Source organism: Aegilops tauschii, chromosome 5, assembly GCF_002575655.3.
Source record: "Aegilops tauschii subsp. strangulata cultivar AL8/78 chromosome 5, Aet v6.0, whole genome shotgun sequence".
NCBI classification, from domain to species: domain Eukaryota; kingdom Viridiplantae; phylum Streptophyta; class Magnoliopsida; order Poales; family Poaceae; genus Aegilops; species Aegilops tauschii.
In genome coordinates this window covers 34410686-34434009 of record NC_053039.3, presented here as the reverse complement: position 1 = coordinate 34434009, position 23324 = coordinate 34410686, and the positions used below count along the sequence as shown (strand labels likewise).

General features: G+C 49.2%; 1 protein-coding gene and 2 long non-coding RNA genes across 3 annotated transcripts; 1 reads left to right on the top strand and 2 right to left on the bottom strand.

Moving 5' to 3' along the window:
• Positions 1-542: 542 nt before the first annotated feature.
• Positions 543-4078, bottom strand: LOC141022291 (uncharacterized). The gene is made up of 3 exons (XR_012183575.1): positions 3960-4078; positions 3787-3879; positions 543-918 (listed from the first exon to the last, which is right to left on the bottom strand). It is a non-coding gene; the product is annotated as an uncharacterized lncRNA (long non-coding RNA).
• A 1061-nt stretch (positions 4079-5139) lies between these two features.
• On the top strand, positions 5140-8966 carry LOC109753954 (subtilisin-like protease SBT5.3). Its single transcript, XM_020312876.4, has 3 exons — positions 5140-5223; positions 5309-5516; positions 5625-8966. The coding sequence occupies exons 1-3, from the start codon at positions 5140-5142 to the stop codon at positions 7649-7651; spliced, it is 2319 nt and encodes a 772-aa protein (XP_020168465.1). The 3' UTR covers positions 7652-8966.
• LOC120963812 (uncharacterized) lies at positions 8779-10558 on the bottom strand. The gene is made up of 2 exons (XR_005755517.3): positions 9242-10558; positions 8779-9091 (listed from the first exon to the last, which is right to left on the bottom strand). It is a non-coding gene; the product is annotated as an uncharacterized lncRNA (long non-coding RNA).
• Positions 10559-23324: the final 12766 nt, after the last annotated feature.

The window sequence follows — 23324 nt, the reverse complement described above, 5'->3', positions numbered from 1 at the left end:
AACTTCGGCTTCTCCTTTTGACTTTCGCATTGCGTCCTTGCATCGACTATGACCCGGTGGAGATCATCATCATCGGGCACTGGTTCCTCTTGATCTTCAGCAGCTTCCCCCCTTGCAGCATCATTGGACACATCGTCTGGTTCCTCTTGATCTTCAGCAGCTTCCCCCGTTGCAGCATCACCGTATTCAAGGGGCACATAGTTGTCATCGTCCTCTTCTTCTTCGCCGTCTTCCATCATAACCCCCATTTCTCCGTGCCTCGTCCAAACATTATAGTGTGGCATGAAACCCTTGAAAAGCAGGTGGGCGTGAAGGATTTTCCGGTCAGAGTAAGACTTCGTATTCCCACATATAGGGCATGGACAACACATAAAACCATTCTACTTGTTTGCCAGCCACTTCGAGAAAATCATGCACGCCCTTCATGTACTCGGAGGTGTGTCTGTCACCGTACATCCATTGCCGGTTCATCTGCGTGCATTATATATAATTAAGTGTGTCAAAAACCATTACAGAACATCATGAATAGATAATTAAGTGACCAAGTTAATAGAAGTTCATCATCACATTAGAACCAAAGTACATACATAGTTCTCATCTAACAACATATATATAGCTCTCCAGAGCATCTAATTAATTAAACCATACATTGAAACTATGTAAAACATTTCAATGCGAAAACAAATGCGATCATAATCGCAACCAAGGTAACAATTGATCCAACGGCATAATGATACCAAGCCTCCATTGCATCCATCTTGATCTTGTGATCATCGACGACATCCGCAACATGCAACTCCAATATCATCTTCTCCTCCTCAATTTTTTTATTTTTTCCTTCAAGTAATTGTTTTCTTCTTCAACTAAATTTAACCTCTCGACAATAGGGTCGGTTAGAATTTCCGGTTCAACCACCTCCTAGATAAATAAAATCTATGTCACGTTGGTCGGTATATTTGTCATAAACAATAAATGAATCAAATAGTTATAAAAAGATAATATATACCACATCCGAATCATAGACAGGACGAGGGCCGACGGGGCCGGATACCAAAACCATCGCACTATGTAATAAGAAGGAATAAAATAGTAAGAAAATTAGACAAGTATCTATCTAAAGTAAGATTTTTTTTTCAAAAAGAAGATAAGAACAAGAGGCTCATCACGGTGGTGCCGGCGACGAGATCGGCGCGGGCGGTCGACGGCGGTGAAGACGGGAATGGGACGTGACGGGCCGCTAAACCTAGACAAATCTTGAGGAAAATGGAGCTTTGAGGTCGAGCTTCGAGAGGACAAAGCTTAACTAGTGTGGCTCGGGCATTTCATCGAACACCTCATCTGCATAGGAGGTGAGCTAGAGCACCACAAAGCCCTCCCCTCGCCGGCCAGAGAAAAACAGAGCACTGGAGTGCTCTGCTCGCGGGCGAGGGGTATATATAGGCACCTCATTGGTCCCGGTTCGTGGCATGAACCGGTACTAAATCCGGGCCTTCTGTCCCGGTTCATGCCAAGAACCGGGACCAATGGTTGTGGGCCAGGAGCGAGGCCCATTAGTCCCGGTTCGTGCCTCGAACCGGGACAAATGGTTCCATACGAACCGGGACCAATGCCCACGAGGCCCCGGCCGGCCCCCTGGGCTCACGAACCGGGAGGAATGCCCCCATGGGTTCCGTTTCGTGACTGAACCGGGACTAATAGGCTTGCCATGCCCGAACGAAAGCCCTGTTTTCTACTAGTGATACATTCCCTTTTATTTATTTTGATGACAAGTATTTCCGGATGGAGGGAGTATTATCTAGTACTCCCTCCGTTTTCCTAAATATTTGTCTTTTTAGAGATTTCAAATAGTTATCACATACGGATGTATATAGACATATTTTAGAGTGTAGATTCACTCATTTTGCTCCGTATGTAGTCACTTGTTGGAATATATAAAAAGACTTATATTTGTGAACGGAGGGAGTATTAATGAATAGTGCTGACTCCAAAACAGAAACGGCCCCCGCGTCGTCTGCTTGGGTGACCCGTGCGGCGGCTCAGATCCCTTTTTTTCGGCGGCTCCCCATGCGACCTCCCCTCGCCGCCGCGGGGCTCGCTGGTGGCGGCGGGGTTCCATTCCCGTGGTGATTTGGACGGCGTTTAGCGATCTGTATGCAGCGACTTGGATGCTGTGAAAGGCAAAAGTTGAAGTGGCGGCAACGTAGGGCTCGATTCAGCGGGATGCATGGCCGTGGGGTGGCCAGATCGCCACCAATGTGATGCCGGCCACCACTCATGAAAGTCGTGGTCACCAATGGAAGCAGCTACCCGTGGTGTCGTCTGTTCGTCAGGAGGAGCACAAGAACCACTCATCATCATGGACTGAAGGTCCGCTTGCACTCATCCCAATGGCTGCCTCATGTGTCATCCTTGATCAGGGGCATCCTAACTGGTGCATGAATGGGGAGCCGAGATCCAATCTGGGAGCATGCTCATGCCATGGTCGTTGCCCTTGGGGTGGCTTTTTGGCGTCGGGCGTGGCAGGTTGGGGCGGTGGCCAAGCTCAGTTGTCGCGCGCATCTTCAGCGGGGAGGCGCAGTCATGGTGGTCTTCCAGTCGGGCTCTAGCTCAATGTTGGGTGGCGACATGAATCTGCCAGCATGCTGATGGGTGGTTACTGGCCAGACGATGGTCACCTGAGATGATTGAACTTGTATGATCTGCGTTCATAAGCGAGGAAGTTGGAGATAGTGGCTGCGAGTGATGCTGTCGTCTCATGCAGACCGGCCTCGGCTGCCACTTGTGAGGAAGGTGCATGGCCTCTGGAGTGTCTCAAACTCAGGATTTGGCGGTGCCACTATCCTTTCTCCTCGTTAAAGACTTCTTTGGGTGGTGGCGAGTGGCTCCTTCGAGTCTCGTCAGCTTACCTATGTGGACAAGGTCATCGCTCTGCGCAAGGACCGTGCGCATATGCAGCTATTGGGATGGAGGAAAGTGGAGGAGACAACATAATTGACTTCGATTTGGGTGGTACTTCTCAAGTATCCAATCTTGAGCTCCCGGGTGAAAATTTTGGCCTGACCCTTTGGTTATATCTGGCAATGGCGGCGTTCTTTACGTCATTACCATGATGATAGCATTGCTCGGAGTTTGCTCAGATTTGATCTTCAGGGTGAAAACCATTATCCTACTTTCGGTGGTTGGATCCGGCGGCGACGACGCTTGGACGCCATTCCCTTCCTGGAGGCGTCGCTGTTGGAGAACACCTCTCATAGTCCTTATGTTGTCAAGAGATGATTGGCGTAGATGGTCACTGATGTATATCGTCAATTGTTGTTTTTATTGCTTGGGTTTCCCCCCCTCCGCATAGGCATGGCTTTGGTCTTATATGACTTTGCCTTTTACCGGTGTGGTTGGTTAGTGCGTGTGTTGTGTTGGCTGTGTGCATCCTAGTTATGCAGATGCCGGGTATGTATTCATTATGATTGTATACCTCGATGCTACTTCCTCCGTCCCACGATATAAAAGCATTTTTGACATTACACTAGTGTTGAAGACGTTTTTATATTATCGGAGGGAGTACATTATAAGTCAATAAAAAGCACCCTTGATCGAAAAAGTATTAATGAATATTTTACTGTCCCGCTTCTGGCAAACGACCGACCATTGGTACGGCATCACGGACTGGCCAGTCTCCAGATCTGCGGTTGCATGGCCAGTCTCGTGCAGGAAACTCATCAAGATAAGCAAATTGGAGAAAAATCAGGAACTGAATTCATGGGTGGACTGAACCTTCCTTTTTCTTACCTGCTCAAAGACAGCAGACACTCCAGAAGATGAACTCAGCGCAACTTGTAGTCCTACAGGCTGGTTTACTGAACTTTCAGATCCAACTGAACCCTGCACGCGCTCTGTACAACTTAAATAGAAGTTCCTGCCAATCCATGCTACAACAGAGTTTACAGCGCAAGGAAAGTCACCTCTGCGGATACTTCATCCAGCTTGCGAGTTGCATCTGATTTTGCAATATCACACGCCGACAGGGATAGCACGGTCGGAGCCATGGCAAGAACTGCCCTGTAGTACTCAAGGTTTCTTCTACATAAACGAAGGAATGGGTCAGAAGGGGCACGCGTGGTGGAGGAGCGACTATATATGCAACTGCTTATGTAATTGCTCCTATGTTTTTCCCGCTCCTGTAGTGAAACTAGAAATGGATCGGCCGAGCACTGGGCACGTGACCTCACACAGGCATGCACTTGTCACAGCTTACACCCTGCTATGTATCCAGCATTCAACACAATTGCCCATCCAGCAGGCAAAGATAACCAGATTGTCTCAAACTAAAAATTCAGCCAACAAAAACCATGTTGGCAATGGGAAATCAGTTCACAGAATCACTAAGACAGATCAACAATCATATGTACACCACTCTGCATGCACGAGGATACTGTCAAAAAAATTCAGAAATCACCGCACCATTGTGCAAGCAGATATATATACGCATGATTTTGGATAACAGTAACCTGAATAAACTAGAAAAACAAAATCGAATAAGCCGAAACACTATTCTCGGAATAGTAATTTGGTACGCAACAGTGTTTGTGTGACCGGTGTTTACATACCCGCTGAATAAACCGAAATATATACCCATACCCACCCTGAAAAAAGAGAACATAACTTTGAATGAACAGTACCCTATGCTTCTGCGTGAACAGAAAACTGAGGAAAATATATTTAAAAAACCCTAAGATATTTTTAAACAAAAGTGGTAAAGGATTGTTTTCCTTTTTTTCTATATTACCCACTGTCGAAAAAATTATGTGGGGTGATTACATGGGTTTATGGAGGGAGTAGAGTACCCAACCCAATTTGCTCCGACAAAACCTCCACGTAACCCCTACACCGGCCGAATGAACACCCTTGTTAGTAGGGGTCAGTCAGTTGGGTGTTGAAGCGTTCCTGCGGCTAAGCGATCCGCTCTGCTCTGCTGCTGTCGCCGTAGCCTCGCCGCAGTCAGAACCAGCCAAATATAGAGCCTCCTCTCCGTGATCCGCGAATGAAGCTCTATTTACACCGGCACGCCGCGGTCGGGGTCCACTTGCAAGTACCACACCACCTGGCCGGCCGCCGGCGATACCACGACTGAAGAAGAAGAAGATGGCGGGCCGGGCGCTGCTCATCCTCGCCGCCGTCCTCCTCCTGTGCGCCGCCGAGTGCCGCCTCGTCCACGCATGGAAGAGGGTATGGAAGCAAACCTGACGACGAACGCCGTCGTTGCATGTTTCTTTAGCCTTCATTTCACCGTCTTGATCTGATGCATGCGCAGTCGTACGTGGTGTACCTGGGAGCGCACCCTTATGGCCGCGAGGCCACGACGGAGGACCACGCGCGCGCCACCGAGTCGCACCACGAGCTCCTCGCTTCCGTCGTCGGGAGCAAGCAGGCGGCGAGGGACGCCATCTTCTACTCCTACACCAAGAACATCAATGGCTTCGCCGCCTATCTCGAGGAGGAGGTGGCCACCCAGATGGCAAGTAAGGAACCCATTCATTCGTTCATCAGTCAATCTCATTTACGGTTATTATCCCTTGATTGATTGATTAACTGATTGGTTGGTTGGTTGGGCGATTGATGGAGAGCAGAGCACCCGGATGTGCTGACGGTGATGCCGAGCAAGATGATGAAGCTGCACACGACCAGGTCCTGGGGCTTCATGGACATGGAGAGGGGCGGCCAGGTGCTCCCGGACTCCATCTGGAAGCACGGCAAGTTCGGCCAGAACGTCATCATCGCCAGCCTCGACAGCGGCGTCTGGCCGGAATCCAACAGCTTCAACGACGAGGGCATGGCCCCGGTGCCCAAGCGCTGGAAGGGCTCCTGCACCGACACCGCCAAGTACGGGGTGCCCTGCAACAAGAAGCTCATCGGCGCCAAGTACTTCAACAAGGACATGCTGCTGTCGCACCCGGCGGTGGTGGACCGCAACTGGACGCGCGACACCGAGGGCCACGGCACGCACACGCTCTCCACCGCCGCCGGCCGCTTCGTGCCGCGCGCCAGCCTCTTCGGCTACGCCAACGGCACCGCCAAGGGCGGCGCCCCGCGCGCCCGCGTCGCCGTCTACAAGGTCTGCTGGACCGGGGAGTGCGCCACCGCCGACGTCATCGCCGGCTTCGAGGCCGCCGTCCACGACGGCGCCGACGTCATCACCGTCTCCTTCGGCGTCGACGCGCCCCTCGCCGATGCCAGCTCCTACTTCCACGAGGCCGTCACCCTCGGCTCCCTCCACGCCACCATCCACGGCGTCGCCGTCGTCTGCTCCGGGGGGAACGCCGGGCCCTTCGAGGACACCGTCGTCAACTCCGCGCCATGGGTCACCACCGTCGCCGCCAGCACCGTCGACAGGGACTTTCCCGACCAGCTCACCCTCGGCAACAACGCCACGATGAGGGGGATAAGCCTTGAGGCATCCGACCTTCACTCCAACAAGCTCTTCCCGCTCATCAACGGAAGCAGCGCCGCGCTCCCCAACTGCACCGTCAACCTTGCCACAAACTGCGCCACGGGCTGCCTTGACCCGGCCAAGGTCAAGGGCAAGATCGTCGTGTGCGTCCGCGGTGGGGATGTCCCGCGGGTCATGATGGGGATGACCGTCCTCAACGCCGGCGGCGTCGGGATGATCCTTGCCAATGGCGAGATGGATGGCAACGACATCCAAGCCGACCCGCACGTGCTCCCGGCCACAATGATCACCTACACCGAGGCCGTCTCGCTCTACAACTACATGTCGTCCACCCCGGAGCCGGCGGCCAACATCTCGCCGTCCAAAACGGAGCTCGGCGTCAAGAACTCGCCATCCATCGCCGCCTTCTCCGCTCACGGGCCCAGCGGCACGCTGCCCTACGTCCTCAAGCCGGACGTCGCCGCGCCGGGGGTGGACATCCTCGCCGCCTTCACGGAGTACGTCAGCCCCACGGAGGTGGCCGCCGACAAGCGCCGCTCCGAGTATGCCATCATGTCCGGCACGTCCATGGCGTGCCCTCACGTCTCCGGTGTCATGGGCCTCCTCAAGGCGGCGCACCCCAACTGGAGCCCCGCTATGATGCGATCCGCGGTCATGACCACCGCGCGCACCCAGGACAACACCGGCGCGCCTATGCGCGAGATGGACGGCAAGGAGGCCACCCCGTTCGCCTACGGCTCCGGCAACGTGCACCCGAACCGCGCCGTTGACCCGGGCCTCGTCTACGACATCACCCCCAACGGCTACTTCACCTTCCTCTGCTCCCTCGGCTTCTCCACCAAGGACCTGAGCAGGCTCAGCTCCGGCAAGTTTACATGCCCGGCCAAGCCGCCCCCGATGGAGGACCTCAACTACCCATCCATTGCGGTGCCGGCGCTGCGCCACAGGATGACGATCAAGAGGCGGCTCAAGAACGTGGGCCGGCCCGGGACGTACCGCGCATCGTGGCGCGCGCCTTTCGGGGTCAACATGACCGTTGACCCGACGGTGCTCATATTCGAGAAGGCCGGCGAGGAGAAGGAGTTCAAGGTGAAGGTGGCGTCGGAAAAGGACAAACTCGGGAGGGGCTACGTCTTTGGGAAGCTCGTCTGGTCTGATGGGACCCACTATGTGAGGAGCCCCATCGTGGTAAATGCCCTGGATTGAGATTTTCATTTTTGTGGTGTGTAGCCCAAGGGAAGGAAGTGTCAGGAGTTTAGGAATTTTCTTTTTTAGTTTACTGAGAATGAGATGAGTTTATAGGTTTTAGCTCTCCTGGTTGCTAATAAATAAACGCTGAATCTATTTTGGCTCTAGAGTGTAAATAAAGTGCAAAGTTTTCTTTCTTGTAAATTCCCCCTTTCTAGATATTGTGGTTGATGGAATTTTCTTTATGTGTTCTCCTCTAATTCGGTTTCAATTGAAAATATTATTCATAATGAAAACTTTAAATTGTCACTTCATTATATTTAACGAAACAATGCTCTATATTTACAGAAATACTAACTGACGAACATTCCATGGGAAGGGAATATTTTGTATGTTGGTGCTTAAAATAGAGAATATATATGAAGGATATCAAGCCCAAAAGCCTATTGAACGAGCATACCCTAAAAAGGTTAACAAACAAATTGTCATCAAACGTGCTATTGAAATAGCATACTCTAAAAAGGTTAACAAACAAATTACCATTGAACGCCATGTTCGAAATGGAAAAAGAAGGGACCTATGTCTGCAGTATATGTTAGGCTGCAATACTCTTTGGACTCTTATCTTTTCATGCCTCCCAAGTTTATGACGATGATCATTTGTTTTGAGAGCATTGACGGGGCTAGCGGTCATAATTGTTGGGATATGCGGTATGCAGGAAGGTCTCTTTGCAACATTGTGACTGAGAATTCAGACATGTGAGGTCATAGGTGAGACGATGATGATGCCACAGCTGCAGGCGCTTAGGGGGTGATTTGTCTGTGTGTTGTACTTGGTAGGCTTTCCGACATGGCTTGGTTTGGCTGTAATATCTGTTTATCGGTAGGTATGTTGTGAGGTGTTTCACACGTTTTTCTCAAATATAACCGGGCCTTGTAGGGTTTTCCAGCCAAGTTTTTCTTGTAAACGGATCATTTCTCCCTTAGATTGATTTTCTGAAATTTCTTTGGCGATAAATAACTCATCAATGGTTGTTCCGTCAAAAAGGAATTTATCCGAGTACACGGGTCTTGATGATCCTAAGCTTGCCGAAACTGTTATCACAAGAATGTATTGTGTCCCCAAGCATCCTGCATTCTCCACGCTTCCCAAATTGAGCACCTTAATTATTATAACTGAGATGGTAATACTAATTAACTCGACTGGATGTGCAAGCAAAATGCTGCTTTATTTCTTGTGACCCGACTTGCTGCAATACAATCTAATTAATTAATTAATTAAACTCGAATGCCAAATTGTTGAATCGAGGGACCCTGCGTAGCAACGGTTGGATGGGGACACGAATGGCAGTCGTACCCAGTCGACGGGGGCACTCCTCTTCGTCCGACGAGAGATCCTCCGCAACGTCGTCCATGAACCCCACCTCCTTCATTGTCATCTTGCTCTGTCGTTGTTGCTCTATTCACATCAATTGTGTTGTGTGCGTCGATCGAGAAGGAATCCACAATTAGTACAACTTGAGGTTTAGAACAAGAAAAACATGATGAAGTTGCTTTGTTTATGGAATTAATATGTGCAACTAGCAATGTACGAACATGTATAGCTCACCGGCGGTCTTGTTGAGTTTGGTATCATCCTGGAGGCGGCGGCGGAGGTGGTAGGATACAAGGATGATGCTGGTCGACACCACAGCCACCAACGCCACCAACCCAAGGCTTCCAATGTTGCTCCGGTCCATTATGAATAGATGCAAGAAGCTAGCTTGTGCTTGGTCGGTGCTGCCTTTATTTCTGACTCTGAGTGGAGAGATGGCGGAGGTAGCTAATATATATGTCGTAGTGAATCTGATGAGGAGAAGACGACGACGACGGGTGAGACACGAGACATGCGTGGGTACGTGCCGTCTCGTATGAAAGAGCCCTCGAGTATGCATGCACCTCGTTATGGACTGACACAATCCGTTTGCGGCGACATGGCTTTGACAAAAGCTCTAAAAGGTTCTTTTCGCCTATGTGATCTTGTGTGTTATGTTCCTGCTTTTGTGTTTTTTTATTTGATTTGAGATATGTTTTGGTCCTGTTTTACTTGCTTGCACGACGGAGTAGGTAGTGCCATGCGATCTTTATAGAAACGCCAATTACAAGATAGACATATACAGTCACACCCTCATAAATCTATGGCTTGATGTACTGTCTTTTGTATTGTACCGCATATGTGTTGGGTTGGGCGTGTACATCTTAGATATGCAAAGGTCGGCATGAACTCTTATTTCTTATAAGATAGGATTCCTTATTGGACCCTGTTTAAAAATATGCTTCCCCATTTGGCGCTAAAACAATATTTCTACCCAATTAGGCACTCTATCTAAAATATTGTGTCATATATGACATTGCCATCCATTTTTTTCCGTCAAACAGTGTTAACTAACTCGTGAAAAGACTATTTTTTTTCTGGTCTAATATGTGACCAAAAATGTCTAGGACACAACAAAACTTGATGTTGACCATGTCGAGCTTGGGGCAGAACAAGGAGTCCATTGGAACGATCGGTAGCCGCCAGTGATGAGTGACGACGAGACCATGGTCGCCAGAAGCACAACCGTGCACTACAGCAGGATGCTACTAACGCGACACTAGTATCAGATATCCTTCGACCAAACTGTGTGCGATGCATTAATCACAAACTGTGTTCTAATAAAATTGTCATCAATAAGACGAATTGTGTGCGATGGCGGAGACATCAAGCACGATTCAGATTAAAGCTGCGTGTGCGATACGTGGCATACAGTTGATCCATACGAACTGTTTGCCATGAGCCAGAACAACAGAAACGGTCAGCAAAATCAAGGTGTGTGCGATATATGGCATAAAGTTCACTTGAATGAACTATTTGCGACTAGCCAACACAATAGAAACGGTCAGCCAGATCAAGGTATGTGCGATATACGATATACAGCTCACTCGGATGAAGGGTTTGTGACGAGCCTGATACGTCCATTTTGCATCATGTTTTCCTACTGTTATTTATAATGTTTTTATGCATAATAACACTTTATGGAGTAATTCTAATGCATTTTTTCTCATAATATGCAAGCTTTACACAAAGAAGGAGAATGCCGGCAGATGGAATTCTGGACCTGAAAAAGTTATGTCTGAGATACCTATTCTGCACATCTCCAAATGAGCTGAAATTTTACGGAGAATTATTTTGGAATATATAACTAATATTGGACAAAAGAAATACCAGAGAGGGGCTGCCAGGTGCCCACAAGACACCAGGGTGCGCCAGCCCCCCAGGCGCGTCCTGGTGGGTTGTGGGCAGCCCAGCCCACATCCAGTGCCCATCTTCTGGTACATAAGGTCTTTGACCTAGAAAGAATAAGGAGAGGACCTTTGGGACGGAGCGCCGCCGTCTCGAGGCGGGACATGGGCAGGAGCACTTTTTCCCTCCGGCGGAGCGATTCCACCGGGTGAACTTCCCTCCCGGAGGGAGAAATCGAAGCCATCGTCATCGCCAACACCCCTCTCATCTTTGGGAGGCCAATCTTTATCAACATCTTCAACAGAACCATCTCATCTCCAAACTCTAGTTCATCCCTTGTGTTCAATCTTTGTACCAGAACCTCATATTGGTACCTATGGGTGACTAGTAGTGTTTATTACATCTTGCAGTTGATTCCTATATGGTTTATTTGGTCGACGATTATATGTTTAGATCCATTATGCTATTTACCCCTCTGGTCTTGAGCATTAATATCATTTGTGAGTAGTTACTTTTGTTCTTGAGGCCACGGGAGAAGTCATGTTGCAAGTAATCATGTGAATTTGGTATTCGTTCGATATATTGATGGTATGTATGTTGTGATTCCCTTAGTGGTGTTATGTGAACGTCGACTACATGACACTTGACCATCTTTGGGCCTAAGGAAATGCATTATGGAGTAGTTATTAGATGATGGGTTGTTAGAGTGACAGAAGCAACCCTAGTTTATGCGCTATTTCGTAAGGGACTAATTTGGATCCATATGTTTAATGCTATGGTTAGATTTTATCTTAATACTTTTCTCGTAGTTGCGGATGCTTGCGAGAGGGTTAATCATAAGTGGGAGTCTTGTTCAAGTAACAACACCACCCAAGCACCGGTTCACCCACATACTATATTATCAAAGTAGCGAACGCGAATCAAACCAACATGATCAAAGTGACTAGATGAAATTCCTATGTGCCCTCAAGAACGCTTTGATTATTATAAGAGATCGTTTTGGTCTGTCCTTTGCCACAAAAGGATTGGGATACATTGCTGCACTTGATATACCATTACCGTTACTTGCTCGTTACAAATTATCTTGCTATCAAACTATCTGTTACCTACAATCTCAGTGCTTGCATAAATTAGCTTGCTGAAAACCGCTTGTCATTTTCCTTACGCTCCTTGTTGGGCTTGACACTCTTACTTATCAAAAGGACTACGATTGATCCCCTATACTGGTGGGTCATCAAGACTCTTTTCTGGCGCCGTTGCCGGGGAGTGAAGCGCTCTTGGTAAGTGGAAATCGTTAAGGAAAATTTTATATTACGTGCTGAAATTTATTGTCACTTGTCACTATGGAAAGCAATCCTTTGAGGGGTTTGTTCAGGGTATCTTCACCTCGACCGAAAAAATAAAGAGTTGCCCCTCAACGTACTGCACCTACTAAAAGTATTAGTTATGAAATTCCTTCGGGTATGATAGAGAAACTGCTAGCTAATCGTTATGCAGGAGATGGAACGAAACATCGCAACTTGCACCTTATATATGTGGATGAAATTTATGGATTGTTTAAGCTTGCAGGTTTACTCGGAGATGAAGTTAAGAAGAAGGTTTTCCCTTTATCTCTGGGGGAAAAGCACAATAGACTGATTCCAGTGCTCTCATCCGGCGAGCGTGGCTCCGGTGTCGCACACATGGCGCGCTGTGCGGTGGGAGGTTCATTTCGTAGGCGGCCGCCGGTGTGATTCTTTGAAGGTGATGGCGGCGTGCAAGGCGCAGAGGCCAGGCGACGCGGGCGTCCATGAGCGCAGCAGCGGCAGCCGCTTCATTCCGCGCGCCACCCCGAAGGGCGGTGGTGTTCTGGCCATGGAGTGCACGCACGACGGCGGCCGTGTGGAGCCCAAAGGCCGGCGTCATCTAGGTGAGCCCAAAGATCTCTTCTTTTCTTAAAATTTCATTCATTTGGGCTCGGTTTGGGATTTCAAAAATGGGGACAAATTCTAGGGTTTCAGTTTCGGACGAAATAGGGGAAATAATTGGGATTTCACTTAACCATAGATACCCTCCTTCTATTTTCTTAATGGGATTTAATCCGTGCTAACTAACATAAAAACTTGATATGGAAACGTGGCGTAGTTAAACTAACTGAACTTGTTAATTATCATGAAACTTTGACTAGCACTAATCCAGTAGCAATTTAGACATTAACCGAAATCTCTTAACCTTAGAGCTTAACCGAATAAGAGGGCTGACCTTAATCATGAACCATTAATCTTAACCTTAATCTTTAAAACATAATCAAGATCGTTAACTTAAGAAGATCATATTTAGGGATCTAATCTAGGCTTAACTAGCTCAAGGTACCATTGTTAGTTATTAATATAGTAGGATTGTTGTTATTGGATCTTATGCCTAGTCATTAGATCACCTAAAACGTGATGAACAGAGATGTAGAATAGGATCTTACCACCAATATGGAAGCAGCCATTGGTGTAGGCGATGCGAAGTCCCATGCCTACTCGATGCAGGCGTGATGCAGGCTCGGTGTAGATGCTCACAGCAGGTAGCGGCATCCCTCCGGGCGCCAGTGGCACTTCTCTGGCACCGGAGCAGAGGTAGGAGCAGGCCTTCCCGTCGCACAGCGCTCCCCCAGATCGGATTAGGGTTTTGGGATTTAGGAGGATAGAGTAGACGCACGTGAATACGTCCGATCATGCGTGGCCGGCTGCCCCCTCTTTATATGTGGCGCTGACAATCAGGGGCCTAAACCGTGTTGGTTTGTATCGCCCCCGATCAGGGCGCGTTACTTGGGGTCGAGAGGGCACGCACTTTGGTTCGTGACCCCCTCCCCTAAACGTTACTTTTTTCTGGTTTATCCTTTTGACCCATTGGGCCATAGATCAATTCCGATAGTAATGTGGCGGCAACACACTCGGGGTTGCGTCAGCGTGTCGGGCTGGCTCGATAGGGCCTTCATGATCCACCTTGTCGCTTACGTCACCGAGAGCTCCATGGGCATCGTGTCGATCGGCTCACTTTCAGGACCATTCATATGGGGCCCCCAGTATGATCGTGTGCCAGCCCCAACTGCTGTCAGATCACGGCCATGCGGAGCCCGAAGGCCGGAGTCATCTAGGTGAGCCCCAAGATCTCTTGTTTTCTTAAAATTTCATTCATTTGGGCTTTGTTTGGGATTTCAAAAATGGGGAAAAATTCGAGGGTTTCGGTTTCGGAAGAAATTTTGAAAATAATTGGGATTTCACTTAACCATAGATCCCCTCCTTCTATTTGCTTAACAGGATTTAATCAGTGCTAACTAACATAAAAACTTGATGCGGAAACGTGGCATAGTTAAACTAACTGAACTTGTTAATTATCGTGAAACTTTGACTAGCGCTAATCCAGTAGAAATTAGACATTAACCGAAACCTCCTAACCCTAGTACTTAACCAAACCAAAGGGCTAACCTTAATCATGAACCATTAATCTTAACCTTATTCATTAAAACGTAATGAAGATCGTTAACTTAAGCAGATCATCTTTAGGGATCTAATCTAGGCTTAACTAGCTCAAGCTACCATTGTTAGTTATTAATCCAGTAGGATTGTCGTGATTGGATCTTATGCCTAGTCATTAGATCACCTAAAACGTGATGAACAGAGATGTAGAATAGGATCTTACCACCAATATGGAAGCAGCCATTGGTGTAGGCGATGCAAAGTCCCATGCCTACTCGATGCAGGCATGATGCAGGCTCGGTGTAGATGCTCACAGCAGGTAGCGGCATCCCTCCGGGCGCCAGTGGCACTTCTCTGGCACCGGAGCAGAGGTAGGAGCAGGCCTTCCCGTCGCACAGCGCTCCCCCAGATCGGATTAGGGTTTTGGGATTTAGGAGGATAGAGTAGACGCACGTGAATACGTCCGATCATGCGTGGCCGGCTGCCCCCTCTTTATATGTGGCGCTGACAATCAGGGGCCTAAACCGTGTTGGTTTGTATCGCCCCCGATCAGGGCGCGTTACTTGGGGTCAAGAGGGCACGCACTTTGGTTCGTGACCCCCTCCCCTAAACGTTACTTTTTTCTGGTTTATCCTTTTGACCCATTGGGCCATAGAGCAATTCCGATAGTCATGTGGCGGCAACACACTCGGGGTTGCGTCAGCGTGTCGGGCTGGCTCGATAGGGCCTTCATGATCCGCCTTGTCGCTTACGTCACCGAGAGCTCCATGGGCATCGTGTCGATCGGCTCACTTTCAGGACCATTCATATGGGGCCCCCAGTATGATCGTGTGCCAGCCCCAACTGCTGTCAGATCACGGCCATGCGGAGCCCGAAGGCCGGAGTCATCTAGGTGAGCCCCAAGATCTCTTGTTTTCTTAAAATTTCATTCATTTGGGCTTTGTTTGGGATTTCAAAAATGGGGAAAAATTCGAGGGTTTCGGTTTCGGACGAAATTTTGAAAATAATTGGGATTTCACTTAACCATAGATCCCCTCCTTCTATTTGCTTAACAGGATTTAATCAGTGCTAACTAACATAAAAACTTGATGCGGAAACGTGGCATAGTTAAACTAACTGAACTTGTTAATTATCGTGAAACTTTGACTAGCGCTAATCCAGTAGAAATTAGACATTAACCGAAACCTCCTAACCCTAGTACTTAACCAAACCAAAGGGCTAACCTTAATCATGAACCATTAATCTTAACCTTATTCATTAAAACGTAATGAAGATCGTTAACTTAAGCAGATCATCTTTAGGGATCTAATCTAGGCTTAACTAGCTCAAGCTACCATTGTTAGTTATTAATCCAGTAGGATTGTCGTGATTGGATCTTATGCCTAGTCATTAGATCACCTAAAACGTGATGAACAGAGATGTAGAATAGGATCTTACCACCAATATGGAAGCAGCCATTGGTGTAGGCGATGCGAAGTCCCATGCCTACTCGATGCAGGCGTGATGCAGGCTCGGTGTAGATGCTCACAGCAGGTAGCGGCATCCCTCCGGGCGCCAGTGGCACTTCTCTGGCACCGGAGCAGAGGTAGGAGCAGGCCTTCCCGTCGCACAACGCTCCCCCAGATCGGATTAGGGTTTTGGGATTTAGGAGGATAGAGTAGACGCACGTGAATACGTCCGATCATGCGTGGCCGGCTGCCCCTTCTTTATATGTGGCGCTGACAATCAGGGGCCTAAACCGTGTTGGTTTGTATCGCCCCCGATCAGGGCGCGTTACTTGGGGTCGAGAGGGCACGCACTTTGGTTCGTGACCCCCTCCCCTAAACGTTACTTTTTTCTGGTTTATCCTTTTGACCCATTGGGCCATAGATCAATTCCGATAGTAATGTGGCGGCAACACACTCGGGGTTGCGTCAGCGTGTCGGGCTGGCTCGATAGGGCCTTCATGATCCGCCTTGTCGCTTACGTCACCGAGAGCTCCATGGGCATCGTGTCGATCGGCTCACTTTCAGGAACATGCATATTTCACTCCTCTCAGATTTGCCCCTCTGGGTAGCCCCTCTAGATCTCAGTGATGGATAGCCTAGGAGCCCATTGCCTCCCTCCCTAGAGTCAACCTCGTGCCAACCCGCCGCCAGCGTCAACCACCAGGGCCCACCACGGATAGCAAGACCATATGCCCACAAGAGCAGATGAGGGGGAGGTCACCGCACCCACGCCGCTACCCAAGCGATGGACTGGCGCAACAGAGCGTCGTCGTGCATATAACCGCCTCGGCCAGTGTCGTGCAAACCAACATGCTGTGAGTGGGGTACGACCGACCAAGCGACGAGCTCCGCCGCCACGTTCCCCGGTGCTCGCCCCGGATTCGTCGACAACCCCTAAGGTGCGATGGTGCAAGATGAGAGGGGCCAGAAGCCGGAGTAGGGCAACGGTGAACAAAGAGGTTAGTATGATATCATGTCTGCAACAACTACTTTGACATTAGGCATCTCCAGTGCTGACCCCCAAATCAGACACCGTATCCATCGCCGGTGAGGACCAGTCCTGGACATGGATACGGAAGGCACCAATCTAGTCCTATACCTCAAATGTCCACTTTTATATGTAACTAAAAAAACCACGTTGGCTTCCGCCATCACACACACATTCTGCCATGGAGACACACACATTTTGCCAGGCATGCAAGCACACACATACATACATGCAGACCCTAGCCGCCCCTCCTCCTCTCCCCGTCCTCCCAACCCTAGCCGCCCTCCTCCTCACCCCCTCCCAACCCTAGCCGCCCCTCCTCCTCACCCCCTCTTCCCTTCCTCGCCGCCGCCTGAGGCAGCCGCCGGGCAAGTCCGGGGCGCCAAGGATGGTGGCGGCGGGGCCTCGGTTGCCCTGCATCTGCGTGGGGAACCCCGGATCTGGAGCGGCGGCTCCATTGGCAAGGCACGGCCGGCTAGCAGCCGTGCGGGCAGTGGATCTGGTGTCCCGGCCGCGCGGGCGGCATGATCCGGTGGTCGTTGGCGGCCGGCGGCGGCTTCTGCGGCGGTCGGGGCGCACGATCTGGCGCCTCCCCTCCTCCCCTCTTCGACGTGCGGGCCAGCCTGGTCGGGCCGTGCTTCCTCTTGGTCGCCGGTTCTGTACAGGAGGCGCTGGTGGTGGCGGGGATCTAGTTCAGGCGAAATCCCTGGCCGGCGATGACCAGCCGCGCCGACGGCGATGCCTGAGGGAGCCGTTCCCCTTCTTGGAGCCGTCGGTATGGACATATCTCCTCACTTCACCTTCCCCTAGGTCTCCCGGGCGAAAGCCCTAACTTTGTTGGGCGGCGGCGACGCTCACGGCGCCGTTCCCTTCTTGAAGGCGCCGCTTTGGGAACCTTGGGGTTGGGTGGCGCTTGTGGGTGGTGGGCGACGGCGGTGGTGCGGCCCTATCCTAGCATGGATTTACGTCCGTTGCTTGGACATGGACTCGCATAGGTGGAGGTCGTCAGCTGGCGTCGTGGTGGCGTCAATGGCGGAGGACCTGCCAAGGCTCGCGTAGGTGGAGGTCGTCATTTGGCGTCGTGATGGCGTCGATGGCGGAGGACCTGCCAAGGTTGTCACCTCAATCTGCTCTGAAGATTGACCAGTGGAAGATGGCGGCAACGACACATGTGAGTGCATCGGACCGGTTTGAGCTCCGGACCCGGCAGATGGCTTGGTCGGGGCCTCCGGCTTTAGATGTTAGGCTTAGGTGAGAGGTCTGAGTATGTGGCCCAGCTTGCACCCCTTCATTATTCGGATAGGAGTAGCGGCAGATGTTGCAAAGATGGCGGATTCTGCCATATTGTTGTTCTACTTTGTAAGGTCCTTAAGAATAATCAATAAAATGGCTGCATGCATCTCCCAGATGCAGAGGCCGGGGTCATCCTCCTTTTCCAAAAAAAACATACATGCAGACAACACCTTCCGCCATCATGCATGCACACACATGAGCTTCTAGCAAATAGCAGCGGGCATGGATACACATAAACCTTTCGCCATCGTGCATACACACACATGACATGAGCTTCCGGCAAATAGCAGTAGGTATGGGTACGTGGTCCCTTTGGGTTGACCAGACAGATGTCTAGACTGCCAAGCCCCATGGTTTGGTTTCGTGCCGGAAATCAAACGTCCGAACCAGTTTGTGAACCGATGGGGTGCCGCATTGGATGATAAACTACGAAAAAACTATGTCCAAAGGTATGCATGAGGTTTAAGGATCCGCATTAGAGATTATTTTATTTGAGCAAAAGAATCACATCATCAATCATTGAGTGGCTTGCATGTAAAATATCCGTCTGAACATAAATAGATCAGAGTAACACTAGTCGATCGTAAACATCGAGAAATAAGAGACGAATGCTCCTGCAAGCCTCCTTAGAGCTCAGGAGAATCCGGCCATTCGTCTCATTTGCTTGATGGGTTTCGGGCCGTCGGATCGAGCCGCTAGACCACACAGCCCGTCGGATCAAGACCATGCGACTGTAGGAATGAATAGTTCCACTCCCGGCTTGCCACCGCGCGTAATTCCAGAGCCCCCCGAGGGTATTTTCGTCGTTTCGCTTCCTGGGGGTATAAAAGGGGAGCACGCCCATGGTGAATGTTGGAAATATGCCCTAGAGGAAATAATAAATGGTTATTATTATATTTCTTTGTTCATGGTAATTGTCTATTATTCATGCTATAATTGTATTGTCCGGAAATCGTAATACATGTGTGAATACATAGACCACAACCTGTCCCTAGTAAGCCTCTAGTTGACTAGCTCGTTGATCAACAGATAGTCATGGTTTCCTGACTATGGACATTGGATGTCGTTGATAACGGGATCACATCATTAGGAGAATGATGTGATGGACAAGACCCAATCCTAAGCATAGCATAAAAGATCGTGTATTTTCGTTTGCTAGAGCTTTTCCAATGTCAAGTATCTTTTCCTTAGACCATGAGATCGTGTAACTCCCGGATACCGTAGGAGTGCTTTGGGTGTGCCAAACGTCACAACGTAACTGGGTGACTATAAAGGTGCACTACGGGTATCTCCGAAAGTGTCTGTTGGGTTGGCACGGATCGAGACTGGGATTTGTCACTCCGTGTGACGGAGAGGTATCTCTGGGCCCACTCGGTAATGCATCATCATAATGAGCTCAATGTGACTAAGGCGTTAGTCACGGGATAATGCATTGCGGTACGAGTAAAGAGACTTGCCGGTAACGAGATTGAACAAGGTATTGGGATACCGACGATCGAATCTCGGGCAAGTAACATACCGTTTGACAAAGGGAATTGCATACGGATTGATTGAATCCTCGACATCGTGGTTCATCTGATGAGATCATCGTGGAACATGTGGGAGCCAACATGGGTATCCAGATCCCGCTGTTGGTTATTGACCGGAGAGGCGTCTCGGTCATGTCTGCATGTCTCCCGAACTCGTAGGGTCTACACACTTAAGGTCCGGTGACGCTAGGGTTGTAGAGATATATGTATGCGGAAACCCAAAAGTTGTTCGGAGTCCCGGATGAGATCCCGGACGTCACGAGAGGCTCCGGAATGGTCCGGAGGTGAAGAATTGTATATAGGAAGTCAAGTTTCGGCCACCGGGAAAGTTTTGGGGGTTACTGGTATTGTACCGGGACCATCGGAAGGGTCCCGGGGGTCCACCGGGTGGGGCCACCTATCCCGGAGGGCCCCATGGGCTTAAAGTGGAAGGGAACCGGCCCCTAGTGGGCTGGGCGCCCCCCCTTGGGCCTCCCCCCATGCGCCTAGGGTTGGGAACCCTAGGGGGGGGGAGCTTCCCCCTTGCCTTGGGGGGCAAGGCAACCCCTTCCCCCCTTGGCCGCCGCCCCCCCTTGGAGATCCCATCTCCCAGGGTTGGCGCACCCCCCAGGGGCCTATATAAAGGGGGGGAGGGAGGGCAGCAACACACAGCCTTGGGCGCCTCCCTCCTCCCCTGCAACACCTCTCTCTCTCTCTCTCTCTCTCTCTCTCTCTCTCTCTCTCTCGCAGAAGCTTGGTGAAGCCCTGCCGAGACCCGCTACATCCACCACCACGCCGTCGTGCTGCTAGATCTCCATCAACCTCTCCTCCCCCTTTGCTGGATCAAGAAGGAGGAGACGTCGTTGCACCATACGTGTGTTGAACGCGGAGGTGCCGTCCGTTCGGCACTCGGTCATCGGTGATTTGGATCACGGCGAGTGCGACTCCGTCATCCACGTTCATTGGAACGCTTCCGCTCGCGATCTACAAGGGTATGTAGATGCACTCCTTTCCCCTCGTTGCTAGTAGACTCCATAGATGCATCTTGGTGAGCGTAGGAAAATTTTAAATTATGCTACGTTTCCCAACAGTGGCATCATGAGCCAGGTCTATGCGTAGTTACTATGCACGAGTAGAACACAAAGCAGTTGTGGGCGTTGAGTTTGCCAATTCTTCTTGCCGCTACCAGTCTTTTCTTGTTTTGGCAGCATTGTAGGATGAAGCGGCCCGGACCGACCTTACACGTACACTTACGTGAGACAGGTTCCACTGACTGACATGCACAAGTTGCATAAGATGGCTAGCGGGTGTCTGTCTCTCCTACTTTAGTCGGAACGGATTCGATGAAAAGGGTCCTTATGAAGGGTAAATAGAAATTGGCAAATCACGTTGTGGTCATACGTAGGTAAGAAACGTTCTTGCTAGAAACCTACAAACCACGTAAAAACTTGCAACAACAATTAGAGGACGTCTAACTTGTTTTTGCAGCAAGTGCTATGTGATGTGATATGGCCAGAAGATGTGATGAATGATATATGTGATGTATGAGATTGATCATATTCTTGTAATAGGAATCACGACTTGCATGTCGATGAGTATGACAACCGGCAGGAGCCATAGGAGTTGTCTTTATTATTTTGCATGACCTGCGTGTCATTGAATAACGCCATGTAAATTACTTTACTTTGTTGCTAAACAGTTAGCCATAGAAGTAGAAGTAATCGTTGGCGTGACGACTTCATGAAGACACAATGATGGAGATCATGATGATGGAGATCATGGTGTCATGCCGGTGACGAAGATGATCATGGTGCCCCGAAGATGGAGATCAAAGGAGCATGATGATATTGGCCATATCATGTCACTATTTGATTGCATGTGATGTTTATCATGTTTTTGCATCTTATTTGCTTAGAACGACGGTAGTAAGTAAGATGATCCCTTATAATAATTTCAAGAAAGTGTTCACCCTAACTGTGCACCGTTGCGAAGGTTCGTTGTTTCGAAGCACCACGTGATGATCGGGTGTGATAGATTCTAACGTTCGAATACAACGGGTGTTGACGAGCCTAGCATGTACAGACATGGCCTCGGAACACACGCAATACACTTAGGTTGACTTGACGAGCCTAGCATGTACAGACATGGCCTCGGAACACGGAGGACCGAAAGGTCGAGCATGAGTCGTATAGAAGATACGATCAGCATGGAGATGTTCACCGATCTTGACTAGTCCGTCTCACGTGATGATTGGAAACGGCCTAGTTAAACTCGGATCATGTTTCACTTAGATGACTAGAGGGATGTCTATCTGAGTGGGAGTTCATAATCAGATGAACTTCATTATCATGAACATAGTCAAATAGGTATTTGCAAATTATGTCATAGCTTGCGCTTTAGTTCTACTGGTTAAGATATGTTCCTAGAGAAAATTTAGTTGAAAGTTGGTAGTAGCAATTATGCGGACTGGGTCCGTAAACTGAGGATTGTCCTCATTGCTGCACAGAAGGCTTATGTCCTTAATGCACCGCTCGGTGTGCTGAACCTCAGTGTCGTCTGTAGATGTTACGAAACATCTGACATGCACGTTTTGATGACTACGTGATAGTTCAGTGCGGTTTAGAATTGAGGCACCAAAGACGTTTTTGAAACGTCGCAGAACATGTGAGATGTTCCGAAGACTGAAATTGGGATTTCAGACCAGTGCCCACGTCAAGAGGTATGAGACCTCTGACAAGTTTCTTAAGCCTGCAAACTAAGGGAGGAAAGCTCAATCGTTGAGCGTGAGCTCAAATTGTCTGAGTGCCACAATCGCTTGAATCGAGTGGGAGTTAATCTCCCAGATGAGATAGTGATAGTTCTCCATAGTCACTGCCACCAAGCTAGTAGAGCTTCGTGATGAACTATAACATATCAAGGATAATTATGATGATCCTTGAGCTATTCGCGATGTTTGACACCGCGAGAGTAGAAATCAAGAAGGAGCATCAATTGTTGATGGTTAGTAAAACCACTAGTTTAAGAAGGGCAAGGGAAAAAGGGATACTTCATGAAACAGCAAGTCGTTTGCTGCTCTAGTGAAGAATCCCAAGGTTGAACCCAAACCCGAGACTAAGTGCTTCTGTAATGAGAGGAACGGTCACTGAAGCAGTACTACCCTAGATACTTGGTAGATGAGAAGGCAGGCAAGGTCAACAGAAGTATATTGGATATACGTTATATGAATGTGTACTTTACTAGTACTCCTAGCAGCACCAGGGTATTAGATACTGGTTCGGTTGCTAACTGTTAGTAACTCGAAATAAAAGCTGCGGAATAAATGGAGACTAGCTAAAGGTGAGATGACGATATGTGTTGGAAGTGTTTCCAAGGTTGATGTGATCAAGCATCGCATGCTCCCTCTACCATCAAGATTTGGTGTTTGCATTGAGCATGATTGGATTATGTTTACCGCAAAACGGTTATTCATTTAAGGAGAATAATGGTTACTCTGTTTATTTGAATAATACCTTCAATGGTCTTGCACCTAAAATGAATCTCGATCGTAGTGATACACATGTTCATGCCAAAAGATATAAGATAGTAATGATAGTACCACATACTTGTGGCACTGCCATTTGAGTCATATTGGTATAGAACGCATGAAGAAGCTCCATGTAGGTGGATCTTTGGACTCACTCGTTTTTGAAAAGATTGAGACATGCGAAC